Source organism: Artemia sp. Qi Xiang Cuo, chromosome 11 (genome assembly GCF_049724085.1).
Source record: "Artemia sp. Qi Xiang Cuo chromosome 11, ASM4972408v1, whole genome shotgun sequence".
Lineage (NCBI taxonomy): Eukaryota > Metazoa > Arthropoda > Branchiopoda > Anostraca > Artemiidae > Artemia > Artemia sp. Qi Xiang Cuo.
The window spans coordinates 53,167,746-53,191,418 of record NC_142804.1 but is presented as its reverse complement, the minus strand read 5'-3'; the positions used below and the strand labels follow the sequence as shown (position 1 = coordinate 53,191,418).

The window sequence follows — 23,673 nt, the reverse complement described above, 5'->3', positions numbered from 1 at the left end:
TTTCTGTCTTTATATTTTCCCTGAAGTTGCAAAACTAATGAAGATACCTTAGAAATAAATTTACCTGGCTTTAATTAAAAAATGATTTATTAACCATTGAAAAAATGTGTACCACTAACGGGTTTAGCGGGTGAAGGCATATACCATCTATAATAGCACTGCCACTGCATAAATGTTTAAGGACTAGTGGGCCATCAAGTGGCACTGTGTCCTATAAAAGCAGGAAGCTATTTAAATAGATCTTTGATTATTCTGCTCTCACTGGCAATCTCAATATTTCCCCTCGATACTATTTCGGTTCTAGTTGTGCCAAAATGGTTGTTTTGTGGCATAAACGGTTATCAGCACTTAATTGTGGTGCAATATTTTTTGTCACTTATAAAAGTGTTTTCCCCTTATTCTAACACTATACAATTTTTATTGTAACTTTTAATGGCTATTAGTTTGACTTTCTCACAGCTTATTTTTTTTAAACAATAAAAAACTTTAGCGTAAAGAGCGAGGCGTTGAGGAGGGGACAGCCCCTTTCATATACGGAATAATTTCTGTTCGTTTTAAGTTTTAACGTCGTTCCTTACTTTCAGTTAAAAAAAACTTGTTTTTTTATATAATTTTTGAATGTTTTTGAATTAATGCAGGTTTTGATTTTGGCTCACCGTACATGAATAATTAAAACAGAATTTGCATATTAATTTTACTTTTATTTGATTAAATGGCTTTCTCGAAACTTGTTTAATTTTATTTACGAACGTTTTTATTAGTAATAAATATACCTAACTTACGAATTAACTTACGTAACAAACTTCTATATTCATATATTTTTAATATGTTTATTAGGGGGTTCGTCCCCTGGTCAATACCTTCCTCTTTAAGCTAAAGTTCGAATTTTGTTCCAATTCTTTAAAAATGACCCCTTAATCAAAAAGGCCGTTAATTAGAATAAATTGATCTTATGAAAGTACTAAAATATCTTTGGCTTAAAGAACGAAGTATTGACTAGGGGGTGAACCCAATCATATACTTAATATTTTCTGTTTGTTTTAAGATTTTGATGTTGCTCCTTACTTTCAGTTGAAAAACTTGTTTTTTTTTTATTTTCAACCAAAAGCCAATTTGGATTCAGTTCGTCATTCTACTGAACGAGCAGTTCAAACCTTATGCTCAGAATTACTGGTTCTTTGAAAAATGTTAGTTTTGTATCACGTTTATATTTGATATATAAAAAAAGTGTTCGATATTCTAAAACATTCTTTAGTTTCGGAATTTTTGGAAAAGTGCTGGATTTAATAAATCCTATTTGGAAAATCGAGGAATTCAGATGGAAGACTATCTGTCTCAACCTGATTCTCTTGTGATATAGGTTTGCCGCAGAACTCTGTATCAAAGCCATTATTTTCTTTTATATTTTTATAAAAGATCCTCCGAATTGCTTTTCGCACAATAAAAACCTAGCAGTCGTTTTTCCCGGATGATAAAGAGGTATCTGTTGAATATCCCCCTGCCCTATGGTAATTGAAAATTTAATGTCTGAAACGGATTCAGTTATCCAGTGGTGTCCTCTTTTTTTGTCCCAAATTTGTCTAACATAAAGTTTATGATTTTTGGGAGATCTAAGCAATCAATTGTTAAAATTGTAATTGGGGAGTTAGATATTTCTGGAGTGAGCATCAGAAGGGTTCAGACATGTAGGTGTTTGGGGACTATTCTGAAAAGTTTCTATCTTTCCATAGTCGCTCTAGTCATCTGCGTATAAAATTATCCTACAATTTAGGCTATATAAATCAAACACAAATATATTCTTCTTTTTCTCAATAAATTTCTTTACCACTCATTAATAGAATCATACCTAAGATATGATTCTATTATATACCTAAGCACTTCTTATTCATCTTAAATTTCTCCAGATAATGTCAAATACAAGCTAAAAGAATTCTTGGTACTTTCCTTCATCGTCCTAGGCTACTTTAGAGTCTCTTAGAAACCGAGACTCTTTTCGTATTTTTTAAATATATTAAACCTTAGCCAACTTAAAGACTTGCAGCTACTTCTTTGACTGTATAATTTTCAGTTTCCAGTGTATAATTTTTAGGATTTACATTTTCTTAATCGACCTCTCTTGCCCACTTGCTTCTTCTTTGGCTTCTTTTGTGAACGCATTGACTTCCCGGAGTCAGTTATGTAAGAAGGTAAAGGTAAAAAAGGAAAAAGATACGGCACTAGACCCTTAAAGTCCGAGCTAGCGGTGCTGAGTTATGGAAGAGCTAGATTTGATATGCGATTTCAAATCCCTTTTAAAGGGAATAATTTTAAACTAAAGAATATTTCAAAAATCAAATTACCGCTCCCTTTTAAAGAAAAAATAATAGAACATATCATTTATCATTGTTGACTAAGTCATCTTAAACTTATACTAATGTTTTTCAATATAGTGTTGTGAATTTTTCCGCACCATGGTAGCCTCATTTTCACTTTATCCTTCTCCTGTCCTAGGTTGCCATATTTTATGGTTGTGTTTTACCCACTTGTTTTTGTCATTTTATGTTTTTTAGCGGTACACCCGTCAGAACAGAATACAGCCAAGAGTCATGAACGTGGAGATAATGTTTTTATCTTGCTGCCCCGGGGACTACCTCCACAATCAAATCAGCTTGACTCACGACCAGGTATAGAAAGACCATGGAGGCCGGAAGAAAGAGAGCTTATAGGGGCAATGGTCTCCCTGGGAAAGGAGAAGACATTATTTAAAAATATTCACATTTAAATCCGGGTAAAAATAGAGTTAATAGTAGAACCCCATCCCTCCTGAGAAATCCCCTGGCGGCGCTCATGATGGAGACTAATTCACTCCAACGAAATTGTCTAATAAAGTACGTACCTATGAAGTTTCGTGCTTGAACAGGAAAATGATTGGTTCCAATAATAGCTATTATAGAAAACCAACACTTTTATATTGTGAATCGCCCTGGTCAAAGAGTTCCCGCGTGTGACACAAAGCATGGACGGGGAACAATATAGGGTTGATTTGACTTTAATATTTTTAAGCTTAAGTAATGATTTTGACTCTTTATTTTTCCTCCAACGTCAGATATTGTACCTATCTGCCCTATGCATATGAATGATTACCAAGCATAGCCCTTATTCGCTCAGAAATTTATTTTTTTGAGAATATTCATTCTCAAGAAAAAAATTCCCGAGGGAATAGATTGGAATAACCCCTAAAATTATAAAAAATATGCAAAGAATTTAAATGAAAAACACGTCTAGAAAAAAAAGCTAGGACAAGAACTAGTGAAAAAAAATGAAATACTTGTCTTAAAATATTTATATTCCTTGCAAGCTTTGAAGGTGTACAGTTGGTATGTTCACTGAAACTTAGTGTCATCCCAAAAATTGGCCAAATATCTAACCAGAGGTTTAAGCTTCATAGAACCATCGCTAAATATTATATGTATAGAAAAAATAGAGCAATGAATAAATAGAAACGAATAAAGAAAAAGATAAATAAAGGGAAAAACAGAGTTTCTAAAGAAGGTCCACGTGGAACTTTCAAATTAACTCTATGAGTGTTGAATATAGAATCTTTAATCTCACAGGATAGAAAAAAAGAAAATAATCCGGAGTTTATTTTCACAAATTCTGTGAATTGATTGTTGCATTTGTTGATTGATGGTTGTAGCCCAAGACAAAACCTTAGGCTACTATTCAGTCCATCATTAATACCTGTTCTGAAACCTTTTGATATTCTTTTCTGTAAAAGTGTTTTATTTTATAATGATTAGAACAATATAAACGTTGTTGCTATTTACAATAATGACAATTAATAATGAAACTATATTGCTTTATAATTTCTGATACCCGTTCATTATAGTAGTTTATAATATTTTCTGCAATATTATTGTTTTATTATAATAACTTGAATTAGCATTGTATAATAATAACATAGATTACGATAAATAACAGTTCGAATAGGGATAAATCCTTTTATTAAACAGTGAAAAAAAACAATCAAAAAAAGTACTGGATATTTTGATCACATGTACAGTGATCGTCATCAGAAATTATTTCTGCCGTCATCAGAAGAATGCATGTCTGCTGATGATGATCACTGTACATGTGATCGAAATATCCAGTATATTTTTTTTATTGTTTATTTCACTGTCTAATGAAAGAATTTATCCCTATTCGAACTGTTATTTATCGTAATGGGAAGGCAGTGTGGTCTTCGAAATTACCTATAACGTAGATTAATATTTTATAACAGTGATGAAAATTACTACATTAATGAATTTATTGCATAATAACGTTTTATTTTATGTTTTAATTCAATTTTTTAGGTGGTGGTGTTTGGGGCATAGGAATCTTGCTGACCCCATAAGAGCCAGTGATTCCATCTTTACTAGTTCATCAGAAGAAGTGCAAATTATTCGCAAAACCTTCAGGTAAGTTCATTCCAGGTTCGTTGAGATGATGATTTAGATGGGTGGGGGAGGGTCCAGTATCCAAGGCTGGAAAGGCCTTGTAAGGTTTTTGAAATGTAGAGATTCGGTCCCAAGTTTATTTTTTGTTTAAATATTACATTTAATGTCTAAATATAAAATTTAATGAAGTTTGTATTACATTTATGCTGTATTTAATTGAATGTACACAAAAATTATGTTTATTTTATTCCCTGGGTCCCAGCCTCAAGATTTGCCCAGGCCTTGTGAGGTTTTTTAATATTGATATTTAGCTTGCAAGTTTAATTTGTTTTTAAATTTTTGTTAGATTTAATTAACTTTATATTAAATTTAGTCATTTGAATCTATATAAAAAATATGCTTGTATTATAATTATTAAATTTATTTTAGATTTGAAAGTTTTATTTAATTTTGAACGGAAAATGTACTATTAAAACGCTTTGAAACGCAACCCAAAAAAATTACTGCAGGAGAAGGCATGGGAAACGATAGGTCCAGTTCAAAACCTTTTGTAGAGTTCAAAAGTGACAAAACTTTTACTGGAAAGCCTCACATTTTTTTCAATATATTTTAGATTTCAGGATCTGTAGGTATTTGGTGGGCTTTGGGTCTTTGAAGAGAAGGATCTTAGAGTCGAGTTGGAAAGGCATTCAGCCGCAATAAATTAATAACTATTATAACTATGTATCTAATGATTATATATTTACTAAGAATAATATATATAATAACTATATACTAATTAATAAATAATTCTAATCGACTTAATAACTATATATTTCAGGTTCTTGCTTGGTTCATTGAATGATACTGACAAGTCACATCTATTGTCAATTCCAGTGTCTGATCTTCATTTGATTGATAGATATATGTTGTTTATCCTTGCTGAATTTACGAGCAACGTAAGTATCACTACGTTTATCGTTTAACTACAGGGAAAAAGATTTTTTTTTAATCTTTTTATTTTCGGTCTTCTTAGTGACTTAAAATTTCAGACAGGAGATCCAGCCAGATGGAATTTAACTTTGTTGGGGGTATTCAGGTATCTATAGACCTAAGATGGGTCTAGAGGGCGAAAATATTTTTATCTTGATTTCCTTTGTACTTTAATCCCTTCATGCTTGTTAATCACGTATTCTACCGCTTTTAATATTAAAATTGTTTTACATTCAAATTAAGAATTGCTCTAAGTGTTATATGAGTTCGTTCAACGTCTTAATTTGGTGCTAATGTTATTAGTTTAAAGGGGTCTGATATTTGAAGTTGTTATCGCAAGTTTGCAAGCAAATTATTAGTTTCATTTGCAAATTTCGCATTGTAGCTTAATTTGCTTTTGTATGGATAAATTAATTTGCATTCTCGTTTTCATAGGAATTATATTTCTGTTTTTGTTTGGATACATTTGGTGTACACTTCACAATTCCTTTTTTTTCAGAACTTTGCTAGGCGATTCATTTGGTTCGTATTTCAGTGAATAATGTGCGTTTATGTTCTTTAATTATTTTCCATTTAATATTTGTAATTGCAAGCGAATATCGAAAAAGGAAATAGTATGACGCCTTTTACGGAAATTTTTTAAGCTTTAACGATTAAAAAATAACTCTTAAACTGTAAGTTACAAAAAATGAAGTGGTGTTGCAATTCATTCAAACGATAAAAGTAATACCTGAAGAATAGTCAAACGTTTAATACTATTAAACGTTATTATGGTTCCATTGTAAGTGAACCCCCGTGTAATTGAACCCTAAGCAACTGAGCCCCCATGCAACTGAACCCCCGCGTAACTGAATCCAGGTACAACTGAAACCTCGTGCAACTGAACCACGGTGCAACTGAACCCTCGTGTAACTGAACCCCTGGGCAACTGAACCCCAGTGCAACTCAATCTCATTTGACTGACCTCTCGTGTAACTGAACCCCCAATGAAACTGAGCCCCGCGTGTGACTCAACCCCCGTGCGACTAAGCCCCCGTGCAATTAAACCTCCGTGCAACTGAACCCTCGTGCAACTGAACCCATGTACTCGGTTTTTCAATATTCTACAAATATGAGGCAATGTTAAGGGGTAAAATACAAGTTAGAATCTCCACACGTTCAACCTTGTTGGAATTGTATGTTTTTTAAAGTCGTGATATAAATGCCTCTCAAGATCATTTAAATAAACTCTGTTTATTTATCGACGCTGATAGACTCCAAGATAGAAATTTGATAGATACTTTCCAGGAACAGTTAAACACTAAACTCGAAAGTTTAAATATTGACAATGTTGAAGGTGGATGGAATAATTTTAGGAAAATAGCTTGTGAAGTGGCTGATGGTGTCTTAAGGAAGAATTTATGGCATGGTTGCCATATAATCCCTTTGTTTTAGGTTTCCCTAATTGACTGCCATAAAACTCTCCATTGGTGAAAAAATAAGATTCAAGCTGCGGTAATTAGAATTTACCGACGATGCAAAATTAAATTTCTTCCCAGCTCCTTGTCTAAGTTTTCATTACTCCAAAAACACGCACAAAAGCAATAAATAAAAAGTAAAAACAACGTAGTAAGTACATGGAACAGAATTGTTTCAGATGCAACGCTATTACCCTGCCTGTACTAAAGAGCCATAAAGCTTCAATGTTTTATTTACTGCAATTTTTTCCAGACGAATTTTATGTGGAAGGGGCGGTCGCATAGCTTTAAAGGGGGTTCATTTGATTGCAATTTGAAAGTTCTAGCTCCTTTTTAAGAGGCAAAAGTGATTGGAGTGCCTACCAGTCTTTCCACACTCTTTTTCCCCAAATGCATCCAATAAAACTTTGACATATTGCTCATTTTGTTCAATATAATCAAAAGCTCGAAAAGCAATTTCTTCTTTTTTTAAAAACCCCTTCCACAGCCCCTGGGGAAAGGGTTGTAAGCTATGCAAGTTGTCCCTTGTTAAAATGTAAGGTTCTTATGGAAGGGATAGTAATATAAACTTTAGAGGAGGCTCATTCGATTGAAAATTGGAAGTCCTCGTTCGCTTTTTAAAATTCAAAAGTAATTGGAAGGCAACTAGCCACCCCTCTCAACTGCCATTCTTCCCCAAATGCATCAAATAAAAATTTTGAGATAGGAATTTTATTTAAAACAGGCCTTAAATACTATTTTACATAACTATCCTATGTTATATAAAACTGTGTACTATGTTGTATACTATGTGAGTTTAAATAACTATACCTCTATGGTTCACAACCCCCAGCCCCTGTTACAGGATTGTAAGTTATGCAAGTTGCATATTGTTAAAATATAAGATTTTTCATCAAGAAAAGAGGGTATGTTTGATCCTGGATACCCGAAAAGGCTTGGAGTATTTAGGTCAAACTTTAAAGAAATGTTGAGAAGAATGTCAAACACAATAAAAGAACCTTTTTCCTTTGTTGGTTGTGGTAAGTAAATACGAGCAGTATCTAAAAAATGACTGTTGGTTTCAGCCGTCCCATCGTTCGGGAAGTGTTTAGGGACATCTTCAACTACATCAAAAGACACTATATGCATCCAGTTTTACAAGAAGACTTATCTGCTATATGTCAAGAACGGCTAAAGGTATTAAGTAAACTTTCAGGCATGTTGAAGGAATGTTGAAAAGTTTAGAGTGCAAGCAGCCCCCCTCCCATGCTCTTTTTAGCTGCAATCTGTCTAAATACATCTAATCAAAATTCGTTATCTAAATTTGCGAATTTCAAAGATTTTCAATGCAGAAGTTTATTACTCAAAGTTCAGAAAAGGTCTTATTTATCAGAGGCAACGCTATAGCGTTGCCTATAGTAAAGGCCATACGCCTTATATGTCCTGGTGGAATATAATGTTTTTATAGAAAGCTTTGTTGTAGAAACTTCAAAAAGGGCTCATTCGATTGGAAGTTCAAAGGGCTAGTGCCCTTTTTTATAGTCAAAAGTGATTGGACGGTGGCTAACCCCCTCTCACGCCCACCTTTTCCCCAAATACAGCCAATCAAAATTTTGAGATAGTCGTTTTGTTCAACGTAGTTGAAAATTCTGGAGATTAGGTCTTTGAGGATAACAACCCCCCCCCCCCCCCACAGCCCTCAGGGGAAGGGCCGTAAGTTCTGCCCTGGGGGTATATAAGTTTTGACAGAAAGTGTTGTCGTAGAAACTTCAGAAAGGGCTCGTTCGATTGGAAATTTAAATGGCTAGTTCCCTTTTTATAGGCGAAAATAATTGAAAAGGCACCTAACATCCCTTCCACGCCCACCATTTCCCCAAACATCCAATCAAAATTTTAATATAGCCATTTTGCTCAACGTAGTTGAAAATTCTGGAAATTATATGTTTGAGCAGCACACTCCCCCTACAGTCTTCAGGGCAAGGGTTATAAGTTATGCCCTGGGGGCATATATGGTTCTTATGGAAGGAATACTCGTATAAACTTCAGAGAGGGCTCATTTGGTTGAAAATTGAAAGTTCTAGTTCAATTTTTAAGTGTCAAAAGATATCGGAGGGTAGCCAACTCCCCCTCCCCCCAATAAAACCCTTTTTTCCCAAATGCATCCGATTAAAATTTTGGCATAGCTATGTTGTTAAAAATAGTTCAAAGATCATATGACGAAAATTCCGGTGTCGACACAACCCCCCAGGGCCTGGGGGCAGGCGTTGTAGTTATACCCTGGTGACATATATGGGTCTTATGGAAGGGATGCTCGTATTAACTTCAAATATGGATCATTTGACTGGAAACTGAGAGTTCTAGTTCACTTTTTAAGAGTCAAAAGAGATTTGAGGATACCTAGCCCCCCCTCTCCACGCCCTTGTTTCCTCAAATCGCTCCGATAAGAACTGAGAAATAGCTTTTTTTTTAAAAAAATAGTTAAAAAACCATATAACAAAAACTCCGGGGTCGACACAGCCCCCCCCCCCAGGGCCCGAGGGCAGGCGCTGTAAGTTATGCCCTGGGGGAATATATGGTTCTTATTGAAGTGATGCTCATAAAAGCTCCACAGAGGGCTCGTTTGATTGGAAATTGAAAGTTCTAGTTCAATTTTCTAGAGTAAAAAGACATTGGAGGGCAACTAGAACCTCCCCACGCCCCTTTTACCCCAAATGCATCCAATAAAAATATTTGAGATAGCCATTAAGTTAAAGATTGTTCAAAAGTCAGATAACAAAAACTCAGGTGTCGTCACAACCCAAGGGCCCGGGAGCAGGCGTTGTAAGTTATGCCCTGGGGCATATATAGTTCTTATGAAAGGGGTGCTCGTATAAACTTCAGAGAGGGCTCATTTGATTGGAAATTGAAAGTTCGAGCTCACTTTTTAATAGTCAAAAGAGATCCAAGGTTAGCTAGCCCCCACGCCTTCTTTTTCCAACCCCATCTGATGAAAATTTTGAGATAGACATTTTGTTAAAATAGTTCAAGGTCGGATAAGAAAGGTTCGGTGTCAATACAACCCCCCAGGGCTCAGGGGACGGCGTTCTAAGTTATGCCCTAAGAGCATGTATGGTTCTTATGAAAGGGATGCTCGTATAAACTTCATAGAGAGCTCATTTGATTGGAAATTGAAAGTTCTAGTTCACTTTTTAAGAGTCAAGAGAGTTAAGGGCAACTAGCCCCCCCCCCCTACGCCCTTTTTTCCCCGAACCCATCCGCTATAAATTTTGAGATAGCCAGTTTTTTGGAAATTGTTCAAAAATTAGATTAAAAAAAAACTCCCCCCAGGGCCGGGGGGGATAGGCATTGTAATTGTTGTCCTGGGGGCGTATATTTTATTCTTATGAAAGGGATGCTCGTATAAACTTCAGAGACGGCTCATTTGATTGTAAATTGAAAGTTCTAGTTGAATTTGTAAGAGTCAAAAGATATTCGAGGGCAACTAGCCCCACCCCTCCCCACACACACACACACACACACACTTGTGTGTGTGTGTGTGACGCAACCCCTCAGGGCCCGGAGGCAGGCGTTATGAGTAGTGCTCTAGGGGCATATATAGTTCTTATGGAAGGGATACTCGTATAAACTTCGGAGAGGGCTCATTTGATTGGAAATTGAAAGTTCTTGTTCACTTTTTAAGAGTCAAAAGAGATTGGAGGGCAACTAGCCCCCCCCCCCCTCCATGCCCTAAATGTATCAGATGAAAAATTTGAGATAGACATTTTATGAAAAATAGTTTAAAGTTCAGATAACAAAAAACTCCGGTGTCGACACAGCCCCTCAGGACCCGGGGGTAGGTGTTGTATGTTATGCTTTAGGGGCATATAGGGCTGTTATGGAAGGGATGCTCGTATAAACTTCATAGAGGGTTCATTTGATTGGAAAATGAAAGTTGTAATTCAGTTTTTAATAGACAAAAGTGATTGGAGGGCAGCTAGCCTCCCCCACACTCCATTTATTTTTTCCCAGAGGCACTTCATATAGAAGAGGTTGTTGTATAAACTTTAAAGGGGGCTCATTCGATTGGAAACTGAGAGTTCTAGTGCTCTTTTTAAGATTCAAAAATGATAGGAGGAAAACTAGCCCCCCCAAACCCTTTTTCCCCAAATACATCTGATAAAAATTTGAGGTAGTCATTTTGTTAAAAATAGTTCAAAGATCATATAACAAAAACTCCTTTACGTATGTCCATTTCGTTAAGAATAGTTCAAAGGTTGGATAAGAAAAACTCCTGTGTCGACACAACCCCTCCCCCCCCCAGGGCCCGGGGCAGGCGTTGTAAGTATTGCTCTTGGGGCATATATGGTTCTTATGGAAGGTATGCTCGTATAAACTTTGGAGAGGGCTCATATGATTGGAAATTGAAAGTTCTCTTTCACTTTTGAAGAGTCAAAAGAGATCGGAGGGCAGCTAACCCGCCTATCCACGCCCTATTTTCCTCAAACCCATCCGATAAGACCTTTAAGAGAGCAATTTTTTCAAAATAATTCAAAGGTCGGATAACAAAGACTCCGGTGTCGACAGTAAGACATGTCCTGGGGCCGTATGTGGTTCTTGTGAATTGGATGCTCGTATAAACTTCAGAGAGGGTTCATTTGGATGGAAATTAAAAGTTGTAGTTCATTTTCTCAGAGTGAAAAAAGATCAGAGGTCAACTAACTCCTCCCGTTCTCCACGCCTTTGGGTTTATCGGATGGATAAACCCATCCAATAAAAGTTTGAGGTGATCATTTTGTTAAAAATAGTTCAACAGTCAGATATTAAAACTCCGGGGTCGACACAACCCCCCAGGGCCCAGGGACAGGCGTTGTAAGTTATACTCTGGGGATATATATGGTTCTTATAGAAGGGATGCTCGTATAAACTTCAGAGAGGCCTCATTTGATTGAAAATAGAAATTTTCTTTTAAAGAGTCAAAAGAGACCGAAGGTTAATCAGCCCCCCCCCCCACGCCATTTTTCCCCAAACCCATCCGATAAAAATTTTGAGATAGCCATTTTGTTAAAAATAGTTCAAACATCAGATAATAAAAACTCCGAGGTTGACACAAACCCATTTTTTCCCTTTGATATTGTTACTTTGATACCAGTTTTGATACTTTGATGAACATTAGATTTTTTTTAATTTGATTTTGAAATAAGGAATTTTCTAAAAATTTGGAACTTTTTGCAATCAAAAACTATCAAAAATTAATTAAAAAAAAACTTTCCGAAAAATAAGTTTTCAAAGAAAAGTAAAGGCCATTTTAAACTTAAGCTCAGTAGATACAAATACCTGTTAAAATTCAAACTCAAAACAACCAGAAATTACTATTAAAGAATAGATGAAACCCAAAACGAACAGAACTTAAATTAAAAATCATAGCAAAAAACATACAACAAGTAATAATATAAATGAATAAATAGATCTTAAAGCGAGTAATGCTTAGATTGAATATGAAAATCAAGCTTAAAACGAAAACAAAAATTTTTCTATTGAAGTATAAATGAAAATTAAAACGAACAGAAATTTAATAAACAATCAATACAAAAAAAAATAATATAGATATTAATGTAAATGAATAAATAAATCTTAAAACGGGTGAAACTTAAATTGAATATGCAAATCAAGCTTGAAACGAACAAAAATCACTACAAATAAGAGTTTGGATATCACCTCCTTCTCTCACTGTAAAAGTCTAAAACCTTGTAGTTCTAGACTTAACTGCGTCAAAAGTCTATAATTGTGTCATTGGCGCTTTACTGAAAACTATATGCATCTTGAACAGTCTTGGAAAGCATATAATCCATCAAGTTGCACATATGACAGATACTGATCTTAGTTCGTGAACTGTTTAATATCCCAAGAATTTATTTCACTATAATTTTATTTTTATTTTCGAGTCTGTAAGAGCATGAAGAGATCGCGTATGAAAAGTATCTCGTTTTCTGTGAGATGCCTGTGACGGCATAGGCTTTCGGTTCATATTCACAGATATAAACGGGGACGGCATCCAAACTGTTGTTTGTAGCGAAACAATATTCGTCTTGAAAAACTTTAAAAGGCTGATAAATTAAACTGAATATTTGATTTATAATTATATTAATTGCTGGAAGCCCATCAGTTCAAAGTGTTACTATAATTTTAATATTTATTTTCAATATTAAGTACAAAAGAAAATATTTGCTATAAAATTGGTTTTCAGTAAAGCGCCAATGACACTGTAGGTTTTAGACTTTTACAGTGAGAGAAGGAGGTGATACCCAAACTCTTGTTTGTAGTGATTTTTGTTCGTTTCAAGCTTGATTTGCATATTCAATTTAAGTTTCTCTCGTTTTTAGGTTTATTTATTAACTTACATTAATATCTATTGTATGTTTGTTTGCATTGATTGTTTATTTAACTTCTGTTAGTTTTAAGTTTCATTTATACTTCAATAGGAATTTTTTTGTTTTAAGCTGGATTTTCATATTCAATCTAAGCATTACTCGCTTTAAGATCTGTTTATTCATTTATATTATTACTTGTTGTATGTTTTTTGCTATGATTGTTTATTTAATTTCTGTTCGTTTTGGGTTACATTTATTCTTTAATAGTAATTTCTGGTCGTTTTAAGTTTGAATTTTAACTGGTGTTTGTATCTGCTGAGCTTAAGATTAAATTGCCTTTACTTTTCTTTGAAAAACTTATTTTTTGGAAAGTTTTTTTTATTTATTTTTTCTGAAAAAAGGAGGAATAAATCTGGCTTTAATGGTTTGTGACAACAAAACAGAGCAACATATTAGTAGAATATTGAAAAACGGAGTACGGTGGATCAATTGCATGAGGGTTTAGTTACACGAGGGTTCAGTTGCACGGGGTTTCAGTTGCACGGGGGTTCAATTGCACGGGGATTCAGTGGCACGGGGTTCAGTTATACAAGGTTCAGTCAATGGTCTTGAGCTGTAAGGGGATTCAGTTGCGCTATGGTTCAGTTAAATGGGGTTCAGTTGCACGAAGGGTCAGCAACACGAGGTTTTAGTTACAAGAGGGTTTGGTTTCACGGAAGTTCAGTTGCAAAGGGTTCAGTTCCACGGGGGGAGGGGGTTCAGATACACAGGAATTTAGTTACACTGGATTTCAGTTGCACGGGGTTCAGTTACATGGGTTCAGTTGCATGTGGTTCAGTTACACGCACACCTTTTATTATGTATCAATCAAAAGTCACCCTACTATTAAAAAAATAGGTTAGGGCAAAAAAAAAAAATTCGACTCTTTTTCGTAAACTGATTTTAATTTTAGGCTCTTGCTGCCTATGACAATTATGATTCAAGACGAGTTTATTCAAGTTTGCTTCAATTTGTGGCTCGAGACGTTTCTTCGTTTTATTTTTGGATTTTAAAAGACAGGTAAGATGGAGAGATAAGCTTTATTCATAATTAATTAAATATTATTTATGAAAATTTCTATCACAAGCCCAGGTGGGCTGAATTCACATCTTCGAGCCAATAAACACACATAAAGAAAAGTAACAACAAAGGAGTCAGTAAAAAAGATTCAAAATCTCAAAGTAGACTTTAAAAATATGTTCAAAAATATCAAAGACAACTAAAATTTGCAGAATTCAAAGCAATAAACCAAATGAAAACACCAATACAAATTTACTCTTGTGACTAAAAGATACAAAACACACTGTAGTTTAAAAAAAAGGAACACTATGAAAAGAAACCTCAAACTTTGCGAAGTAAACATCAAACAATGCAAGGGAAGAAAAATAGTTAGGAGGGGGGATTCAATTATATAAAGTATCGACTATGTACAGGAAGAAAGTTCTTCTGTATCTTTCAGGAAAATTTTTTTATTCGTGCTAGAAGGGGATTTTGTTGAATCGGATCAAGGGAGGCAAGATCGAAGGGGGAAAATTTATTAGGGAAAAGGAACTTGGCCGGAAGCTAGGGAAAGGATTGTTGGCGAAACGCAAGGAAATTTTATTTTCTTTCCTTGAGGTACCTTTCCAAGGAAGGGAGAAATATAAAGGACTTAACCCTCACTGAAGATAATTCTTCGGTATCTTTTTTGGACTGCCTGAATTCTGTCCGACAGTTCATTGGAGATGCCAAGGTGTCAAACAGGACAGGTGTACTCGGGGACTGAGCGTACAAATGAAAGGAATATCCTCAAACGATGTTATTTAGGATATCAATTTTGTTTACGGACTTCAGGGTATGGAATTGCGCGATCTGGTATCTCTTCTAAGATATTCATTTAGCTATTTTTTTAAAAAAAAGTGTAACATGTCTCTAGTGCGTTTTGATTACCGATAAATTTCCATCTATCTGAGAAATCGACGCGAAGGATATTTATCATAGCAAGACACAAAATTGGGCCTAAGAGGTTTCCCTGAGCACACCATTGTAAATTGGGAGTGAATCTGAATATATATTTACCTATTTAACAACTTCTGTTGTCTTAGAGAGGAAACACACAATTATTATAATTAAATGGGGTCAAGTTGAAGCTTTTCTATTAATGTCTTGAGGTTGTTGAGGTTGGTAGTAATGTGTTGAGGTTGATTAAATCAGAAGCTTTTGCTAGTCTAGTGCTATAACATTAAGCCAGGTATTGGTTTTTTGAAGTCTGTTACATATTGTTTCCATAAAGTGAACCAGATAGTTGTTTCCCAACTGCAGTGGATGTTAGTGTAAAACATATGATAGTTAGAGTGATTGGCCCTGAATGATTTGACGTTGGCTGAATGGTACTATTTCAAGCTGTAAATGTGTTGAATTTTCTTTTTTATTTGCAAAAGTTATATGATTTAAAGGGGACATTTTGGTACTGTGAATGTTGGAAAGAACTTCAAGTACATGGGCTTGAAGTACTACCTAAGTAAAAAATCGGATTTCATGAGTTTTATTTAAGTACAACTCTCCCGGAATAGTTAATATTTAAGTAAAACAAATACCCTAGGTAATTACAGTGGCGGATCCAGGACTATTTTAGGGGGGGGGGTAAAATAGGTTGATCCGATAAACTTGCGTTAAGAGCAAGTTTAATTACTGCAAACTTGCGTTAATTAAGTCAATTACACTAATCTAGACTATTGTAGGGGGGTGCGCGCCTCCCTCGCCCCTCCCCTGGATCCCCCACTGGGTAATTCAAGGGCACAGATACCAAAGAGTACTTGAGAATTATTTAGTACTTCCTCGAGTACATTCTGCTTATGCTATCTTCTCTTCTATTTGTTTTCAAACGCAATCAAAGCTTTTCAAATAAATGAAGGGGAAACTCAACATTAAAAATCTAAAATTGGCGGACATGTTTGAATTTGAAATCAATTAGTTTTCGAGAAAATTGCCATTTATACTGTAGGATTGTATTGTAACATTTTGGAGATAATAAATAGCAGTGGATCCTCATTGGTCGCTAGCAAAAACTGCCCAAACAAGGTCAGGAAGAATCATGTAAGTGCAACAACAAGCTTTTGTAAGTATAGAAAGGTGGGTACTGTTACTTTTGGGTACTATTTGTTAAGGCTTAGAATGTAGATTTTATGCAATGTAGAAGTACTGGGTATTGATGATTCTAATAACGATGTTCAGAGCAAATACACAGTACTAGAACTCAGGAAGATTATGCAGTTTCGTTTTCTCTTTCTTTCAAATAATAATGCTTGGTTTGTCGAATTCTCCCTCACGCGCTCTCAGGTAATTTACTGAAGACAGTGGCTACATCTCCTCGAAACGAATCAGTGGTCTTAGAAAATTTGGAGACGGCTCATTCGAACAGAAATTGAAAGTTTTGGTGTCCTTTTTAAGTCGCAAAATAGATTGCCCCACAGTGTGTGATGTTTTTGGCCATTTTTGGTCTAGAACAGCAATTTTGGCCCGGAGACGGACAGAATACAATAGATCGAAAACTGCGATACATTCAATTGATTTAAAATTAATGAAAAGCTATATACTAGGCATCCAAGTTTCAAGTTTCAGTTATACCAGGCTTAGGCGCATTTGCTTCTGATGATAAATGTAGTCTAAACAAAATAAACGGTTAGAAATAAACAAAATAAAGAGCTTTATTCAACGTGGCTGATTCATTTGAGGCTTTGTTAAAATGAATGTAGAGTTGTGTATTGTCTTGCAGAAGTGATTTAGGTTGGGATTTCTGTTGATGTGGGGGGGGGGATGTCTGAAGCCTCCGAAAGTGTATTTTCAGGCTCAGATCTTTTAAATGTAAATGAGTTTTTCGAATAATTATAGACAGAGTGGGGGGACTTACTGTCTCATCTCCCATCACTCTAAGGATTATGTTTTTGGAATAAGCATTTAATCTGCGGGATGACCCCCCTGCTTATTGCGGACGAGTTCAAGTGTAACATGAAATATTATGTTTATGTGCAAACCTACGCTGCTTTCTCCTGCTAACTACTAATCAGCATTTTATCCATACCAGCTATTCAGCATTTTACCACATTATGGTTGATAGAGTCAAACCAAAACTTCGACTGCCTCTTGAAAAATCCTCAAAAGCCAGTGTAAAGCTACTTTCTATGTACTGAAGAAAACCCGTGAATTAGAAAACGCTATTCATATGGTTACAGACAGCATTGTACTGCTAATCCTTAGATTTAAACCTTTAAATGAAATCCTATATATTGATACTGGTTCAGAACTAAATTGTAATAACTATCATCGTTTTAGGCTCTACTGTGAAGCAAAGGATAGTCCGAACAGATTGTCAGCTTTAGTTGTGCTTTACAATTTGTTTATTTATCTTGGCCTAGTAACTACACCTATACTTCCACACTTGACAAAAGAAGTTCATATGCACACTCCAAAATCTTTAGGTATGGATATAAATTTTTACTTTTTTTCTAGAACAGGAGTATTAATCCTAGAACAGGAGTACTAGGACTCCTGTTCAGGAAACAGGAAACGAAACATCAGAACTTTTAGCGTAATCCACGGTTTCATTAACTTTTCGCCTTTTCAGTTGTATTTTGATGAATAGAAAAAACATCAGTTTTTTAGCTGATAACGACTATTTTAAAGAAATGATTGCATGGTACTCTTTTTGTCTGCTATTGACCTATGATGGAATGAAAAAGTTTTACATAAAAGTCAACCTACGTAAAACCACGAGTGGGGAGTTTTTTAACGTGATTTACTAAAGCCGGCCAGAAATTCTGTTGAAGCTCTTTCATATGGGAATATGTTAAAATGTATAGTGGTGGTTAATTTCTCCCATATATTTATGCTTAAAGATTGTGTCTTTGGGTGGGTCTAGAACAAGAGTTTTTTAATGGAGGTTTTGAAAAGTATAATTTTGGAACATTGATCTTAAGTCACCCTTTTGTTGCAACACATGGAATCGAGATTACTAGTATTCCCCAACTTGTTTTAACACTCAGTTTAATAATAAATATAGGATTGTCAACTTTAAGAAGGCAGTTGTAGTCTCTTATTATTCAAATAACACCAATTCCTTGAATTACGGTATTCTTCGCCGCTATGATCCTCCTACGAACCTTGCTGGCTATAGTCTTTTTCTCTTACCAGCCATGCCGGGCAAGGGCGGATCCAGGATTTTTTTAGGGGGGGGAGAATCGACTGATCCGATAAACTTAAGCTAGGAGCTAGTTTAATTAACGCAAAACTTGCGTTTATAAATAGCGCAAACACTACTTTAGACTGCTTTAGGGGGGGGGGGGTGCCCCCTTTGCTCCTCCCCTTGATCCGCCACTGATACCAGGTCTCTTCTTCTAAGGAGTCCTTTAATCGACCTATTGATCCAAATTGAAAATGATAAAAAAAAATTCAGTGTTTGATCCTACTTCCTCCTTTTTATCTAACTGGTTAAGAATGTTGACCCCGCTCTTCTTTATAGTTGCGTCTTTTTGACTGACCCCCTCACGATCTCAATCCTTAGCTAAGACTATTTTAATGGGATAAGTCAAGAAATTTCTCTCCTTACAGGGCCGCCTTGCTTGTTCCTCATGAAACATGTGTTTTTTGCGACAAGCTTAATTCATACTTGATTTATAACTGATGAGCTTGTTTCATACTTTTTTTGCGATATATTGATTCGAAATTACAAATATTCCCCAATTTAAGGCTTCTGTTCCCTGTGAAATATGATATTTTCATACTTAATTATCTGTGTTCACTTTGAAACATGTGTTTTTCTGTGTTCACTGTGTTTTTGTGACAAGCCCTGGTGTCACTGCTTATTTGGTTTGGAACGGGGTTCAATCGTGTACCTGTACCGGGTACCGGGGTTCAATGGGTACCTGGAGAAATCGGGGGGGGGGGGACACGGGAAGCGTTGGATTATTTGCCCCAACCACATATTGCACTCCCGGCAGAAGGCAGTGAATCAGGCGAAAAAGTTCAAAGTTAAGTTGTTTAAGCCTGTGATTTCCAACGTGGAGTGCAGGCCCCACCGGTTTAGAGCCTTAATTTGACTATGCTTTGAACTGAAATGACTATGGTTTGGAACGTTAATTTGACAAAATATTTTTATGTGAATTACGTCGCATCCAAATGTATTTAAATAGCCAAAAAAAAGATACATGATAGCATTACAATGACGTTATACATTATAATAGGTGTTGTATTTAGACAATATAAGGCAGACATATCTTCGTTAGTGGCACAAGTATAATACATTAAATTAAAATTGCTTACCGCACAGTTTTTATAAGATTCGCCACCTATTATACCAACAACTATTATAATGTATAACGTCATTGTAATGCTATCATGTATCTTTTTTTTGCTATTTAAATGCATTTGGATGCGACGTCATTCACATAAAAAATATTTTTTTTATTTCTTTATTTTTTTTTTCCAGGGGTGAACGTATCGATCCAGTGCCTAGAGGACGACCAAAAAAAAGTATCAAGTTAATTGAATTTTAAGCTTCCTTCAGATGAATATACGTAACATTTTGAATAACAGAATCTAAATATCACGAGAGTGTAATGAGGATTTTAAAAATGCCTAGGTCGGGCATGGCTCAAAATCTGTTGGGAACCACCGATTTAAACTAGTGCGTCGAAGAAATGAAGATTATAGGAAAAAGGAGCAAAATTTGGCAATGTGCCAGCCTCTGGAGGCTCAATGCTGCGACGAGGTTGTAACAGAAGTAGTAATATTTCTGAAATGTGTAAAATAATATAGAGTTATAAAGGATTACTTTCCCTATGAAACCTTTTATAGTCCCGTCTCTATTCTAAATCAGATCATTCAGTTTAAAAAGGGAATTTAATAGACCAGGAAAAGAAAAGATTGGTTGTTTCTTTACAAAAAATCACATCTAACAAAGCCGTATCCAAGGTAACTAATAGGTTAATTTACTGGATTCCGCTTATCTTAACATGCTAGTTTATAATTTATACGGTAAGTTATTTTAAAGCTGAAAATGAAACAGATTACATTTTGGCAGAAAAAAAACATGTACAAACAAAAAATTTAAATAAAACAATAAATGCCAAAAGAATAACTCATGAGCAATTTATATATGAGAAATCTATATAAGTTTAGAAAAACAATTTATAAACTCTTATTGAGGAAAATAGTAAATTTTTGAAGTAAATCTTCCACATTACAAAGATGCCAGCTCATAGGTTACCTCAAATCAGAGGCAACGCTGTAGCGTTACCTATAGTAAAGGCCATACGGCTCCAATGTTTTATTTTTATTTATTTTTTTTTTTCAGAGGCACTTCATATAAAAGAGGTCGTCGTAGAAGCTTCAAAGGGGGCTCATTCGATTGGAAATCGAGAGTTCTAGTGCCCTTTTTAATAGTCGAAAACGATTGGAGGGCAACTAGCTCCCCCCCCCACGCCCATCATTCCCCCAAACACATCCAATTAAAATCTTTAGATAGCTATTTTGTTCAGTGTAGTTGATTTCCAGATAGAAAATATATTTTTGAGGACGACACTCCCGCACACACCTCGGGGCAAGGGTTTTAACTTTTGACTTGAGGGCATATAAGGTTTTTATAGAAGGCGTTTTCGTAGAAACTTCAAAACAGGCTCATTCGATTGGAAATTAAAGAGCCAGTGCCCTTTTTAATAGTCGAGAGTGATTGGAGTGTAACTAACCCCCTCCCCCCCCCACGCCCATCATTTCCCCAAACACATCCAATCAAAATTTTCAGATAGCCATTTCGTTCAGCAAAGTTAATTTACAAATAGAAAGAATGTATTTTAGGAGAATATCCCCCACAGCCCTAATGGCAAGGGTTTTAAGTTATTCCATGGGGACGTACAAGGATTTTATAGAAGGTGTCGTCATAGAAACTTCAAAAAAGGATTTATAAATTAGAAATTAAATGGCTAGTGCCCTTTTTAATAGTCGAAAATGATTGGAGTGTAACTAGCCTCCCTCCCCCTCCCACGCCGATAATTTCCCTAAACACATCCAATCAAAATTTTGAGATAGCCATTTTGTTCAGCGTAGTGGATTTCCAGATAGAAAATATGTTTTTGAGGAGAACGCTCCCCCTCAACACTGAGCGCATGGGTAGTAAGTTATGCCCCGGGGTCATTTAAGGTTTTTATAGAAAGCGGTGGCGTAGAAAATTAGAAAAAGACTATCTCGATTGAAAGCTCAACGGAATAGTGCCCTTTTTAATATTCGAATGGGATTGGAGGGCAACTAGCCCCCCCCCCCCGACGCCAATCATTTCCCCAAACACATCCAATCAAAAGTTTGAGAAAGCCATTTTGTTCGACGTAGTTGATTTCCAGATAAAAATATGTTATTGAGGAGGACACTCCCCCACAACCTTCAAGGCAAGTGTTTTAAGATATGACCTGGGGGCATATAAGGTTTTTATTAATGGTGTTTTCGTAGAAACTTAATAAAAAGATAATTCGACAAGAAAATCATAGGGCTAGTTTCCTTTTCGTTATTTGACATTGCTTGGAGGGTCAATAGCCCCCCCCCCCCTTGCCCATTATTCCCCCAAAGACAGCAAACCAAAATTTTTAGTCAGCCATTTTGTTCAGCAGTTGATTTACAAATAGAAAATATATATTTATGAGGGAGGACAATCCCCCAGAACCCTCAGAGCAAGGGTTTTAAGTTGTGTCCTGGGGGCATATAAGGTTTTTATAGAAGGCGGTGTCGTAGAAACTTCAAAAAAGGCTCATTTGATTGTAAATTCAAAGGGCTAGTGCCCTTTTTAATAGTCGAAAGTGATTTGAGGGCAACTAACCCCCCTATCACGCCCATCTTTTCCCCAAACACATCCAATCAAAATTTTGAGACAGCCATTTTATTAAACGTAGTTTTAAGCTCTCGAAATTAGGTCTTTGAGGATGACAACTCCCCCACAGCCCTCAGGGCAAGAGTTGTAATTTAAATATTCTCCGAATCCTTCCCATTATTTCTCATGGAAGGGATGCTCGGATAAACTTTGGAGAGGTCTCATTTGACTGAAAATTGAAAGTTCTTGTTCACTTTTTAAGAGTCAATAGATAATGGAGGGTGACTACCCCCCCCCCCTCTCCTCCACGCTCTAAATGCATCAGATAAAAATTTTGAGATAGACATTTTGTTAAAATAGTTCAAAGTTCTGATAACAAAAACTCCGGTGTCGACACAGCCCACCGGGGTCCGGGGGTAGGTGTTGTAAGTTATGCCCTAGGGCATAACTTATTAAAGGGGTTTATAACTTATGGGAAGGGGTTTTTGTATGGGAAGAACACATAGGAAATCTATTATAAATATCCAATTATAAGGTTAAAATACATACTCTGAGATATATGTAAAATTGCTTTGGCACACAAAATCCTATTAAGCTCAATTCCAAACAGTCGTGATCCCTTTGTGTCAGCAAGTTAAATGGTCTAAACCCCCTTATTGGAGCTATTTTTCCAATCCATTCATTGTTGTCAATCGCTGTCCACAAGTTATGCAGGCTGTCTATTGTTCATGTATAAGGTTTTTATCAAAGAGGTAATCGTATAGACTTTGAAAAAAGCGTCATTCGATTTAAATTGAAAGTTCTAGATCCGTTTTTTAAAGTAAAAAATAATCAGACATTAAGCACCCACCCAGGCCATAAAAACGTGAAAATTTTTGAAATCAAAAATGAACAAAAATTAATTAAAAAAAAAACTTTCCGAAAAATAAGTTTTTCAAAGAAAAGCGAAGCTCATTTTAAACTTAAGCTCAGTATATACAAATACCTGTTAAAATTCAAGCTCAAAACGACCAGAAATTACTATTAAAGAATAAATGAAACCCAAAACGAACAGAAATTAAATAAACAAAAAACATACAACAAGTAATAATATGAATGAATGAATAGATCTTAAAGCGAGTAATGCTTAGATTGAATATGAAAATCAAGCCTAAAACGAAAACAAATATTTTGCTATTAAAGTATAAATGAAACTTAAAACGAACAGAAATTAAATAACAATCAATGCGAACAAACATACAATATATATTAATGTAAATGAATAAATGGGTCTTAAAACAAATAAAACTTAAATTTAATATGCAAATCAAATTTTTATCGAATAAAAATAACTACAAACAAGAGTCTGGATATTAGCTCACTGCAGAAGCCTAAAGCCGACTACATGATTTGCACTTTACTAAAAACGAAGCATATTACAAATGTTTTCTTTTGTACTTAATATTGAAAATAAATATTAAAATTACAGTAAAATTTTGAACTCATGAGCTTTTAGCAATTAATATCATTATGCATCAAATATTCAGTTTAATTTATTAAATCTTTTCAAGATTGGTCAAGACAAATATAGTTTCACTTCAAACAAAATTTGAATACTGCCCCCTTCTCTAACTGTAAAAACCTAAAGCCTT

General features: G+C 35.3%; 1 protein-coding gene across 1 annotated transcript in view; it reads left to right on the top strand.

The window, feature by feature from the left end:
• The window catches only part of LOC148947134 (isoleucine--tRNA ligase, mitochondrial-like), an 83,469-nt gene that overhangs the window by 26,235 nt on the left and 33,561 nt on the right, over window positions 1–23,673 (top strand). Inside the window, exons 7-10 of the mRNA XM_089097277.1 lie at window positions 4,335–4,439; window positions 5,239–5,356; window positions 14,126–14,232; window positions 17,524–17,669. Coding sequence (XP_088953403.1) covers window positions 4,335–4,439; window positions 5,239–5,356; window positions 14,126–14,232; window positions 17,524–17,669 — 476 coding nt within the window. The remainder of the gene's footprint in view (window positions 1–4,334; window positions 4,440–5,238; window positions 5,357–14,125; window positions 14,233–17,523; window positions 17,670–23,673) is intronic.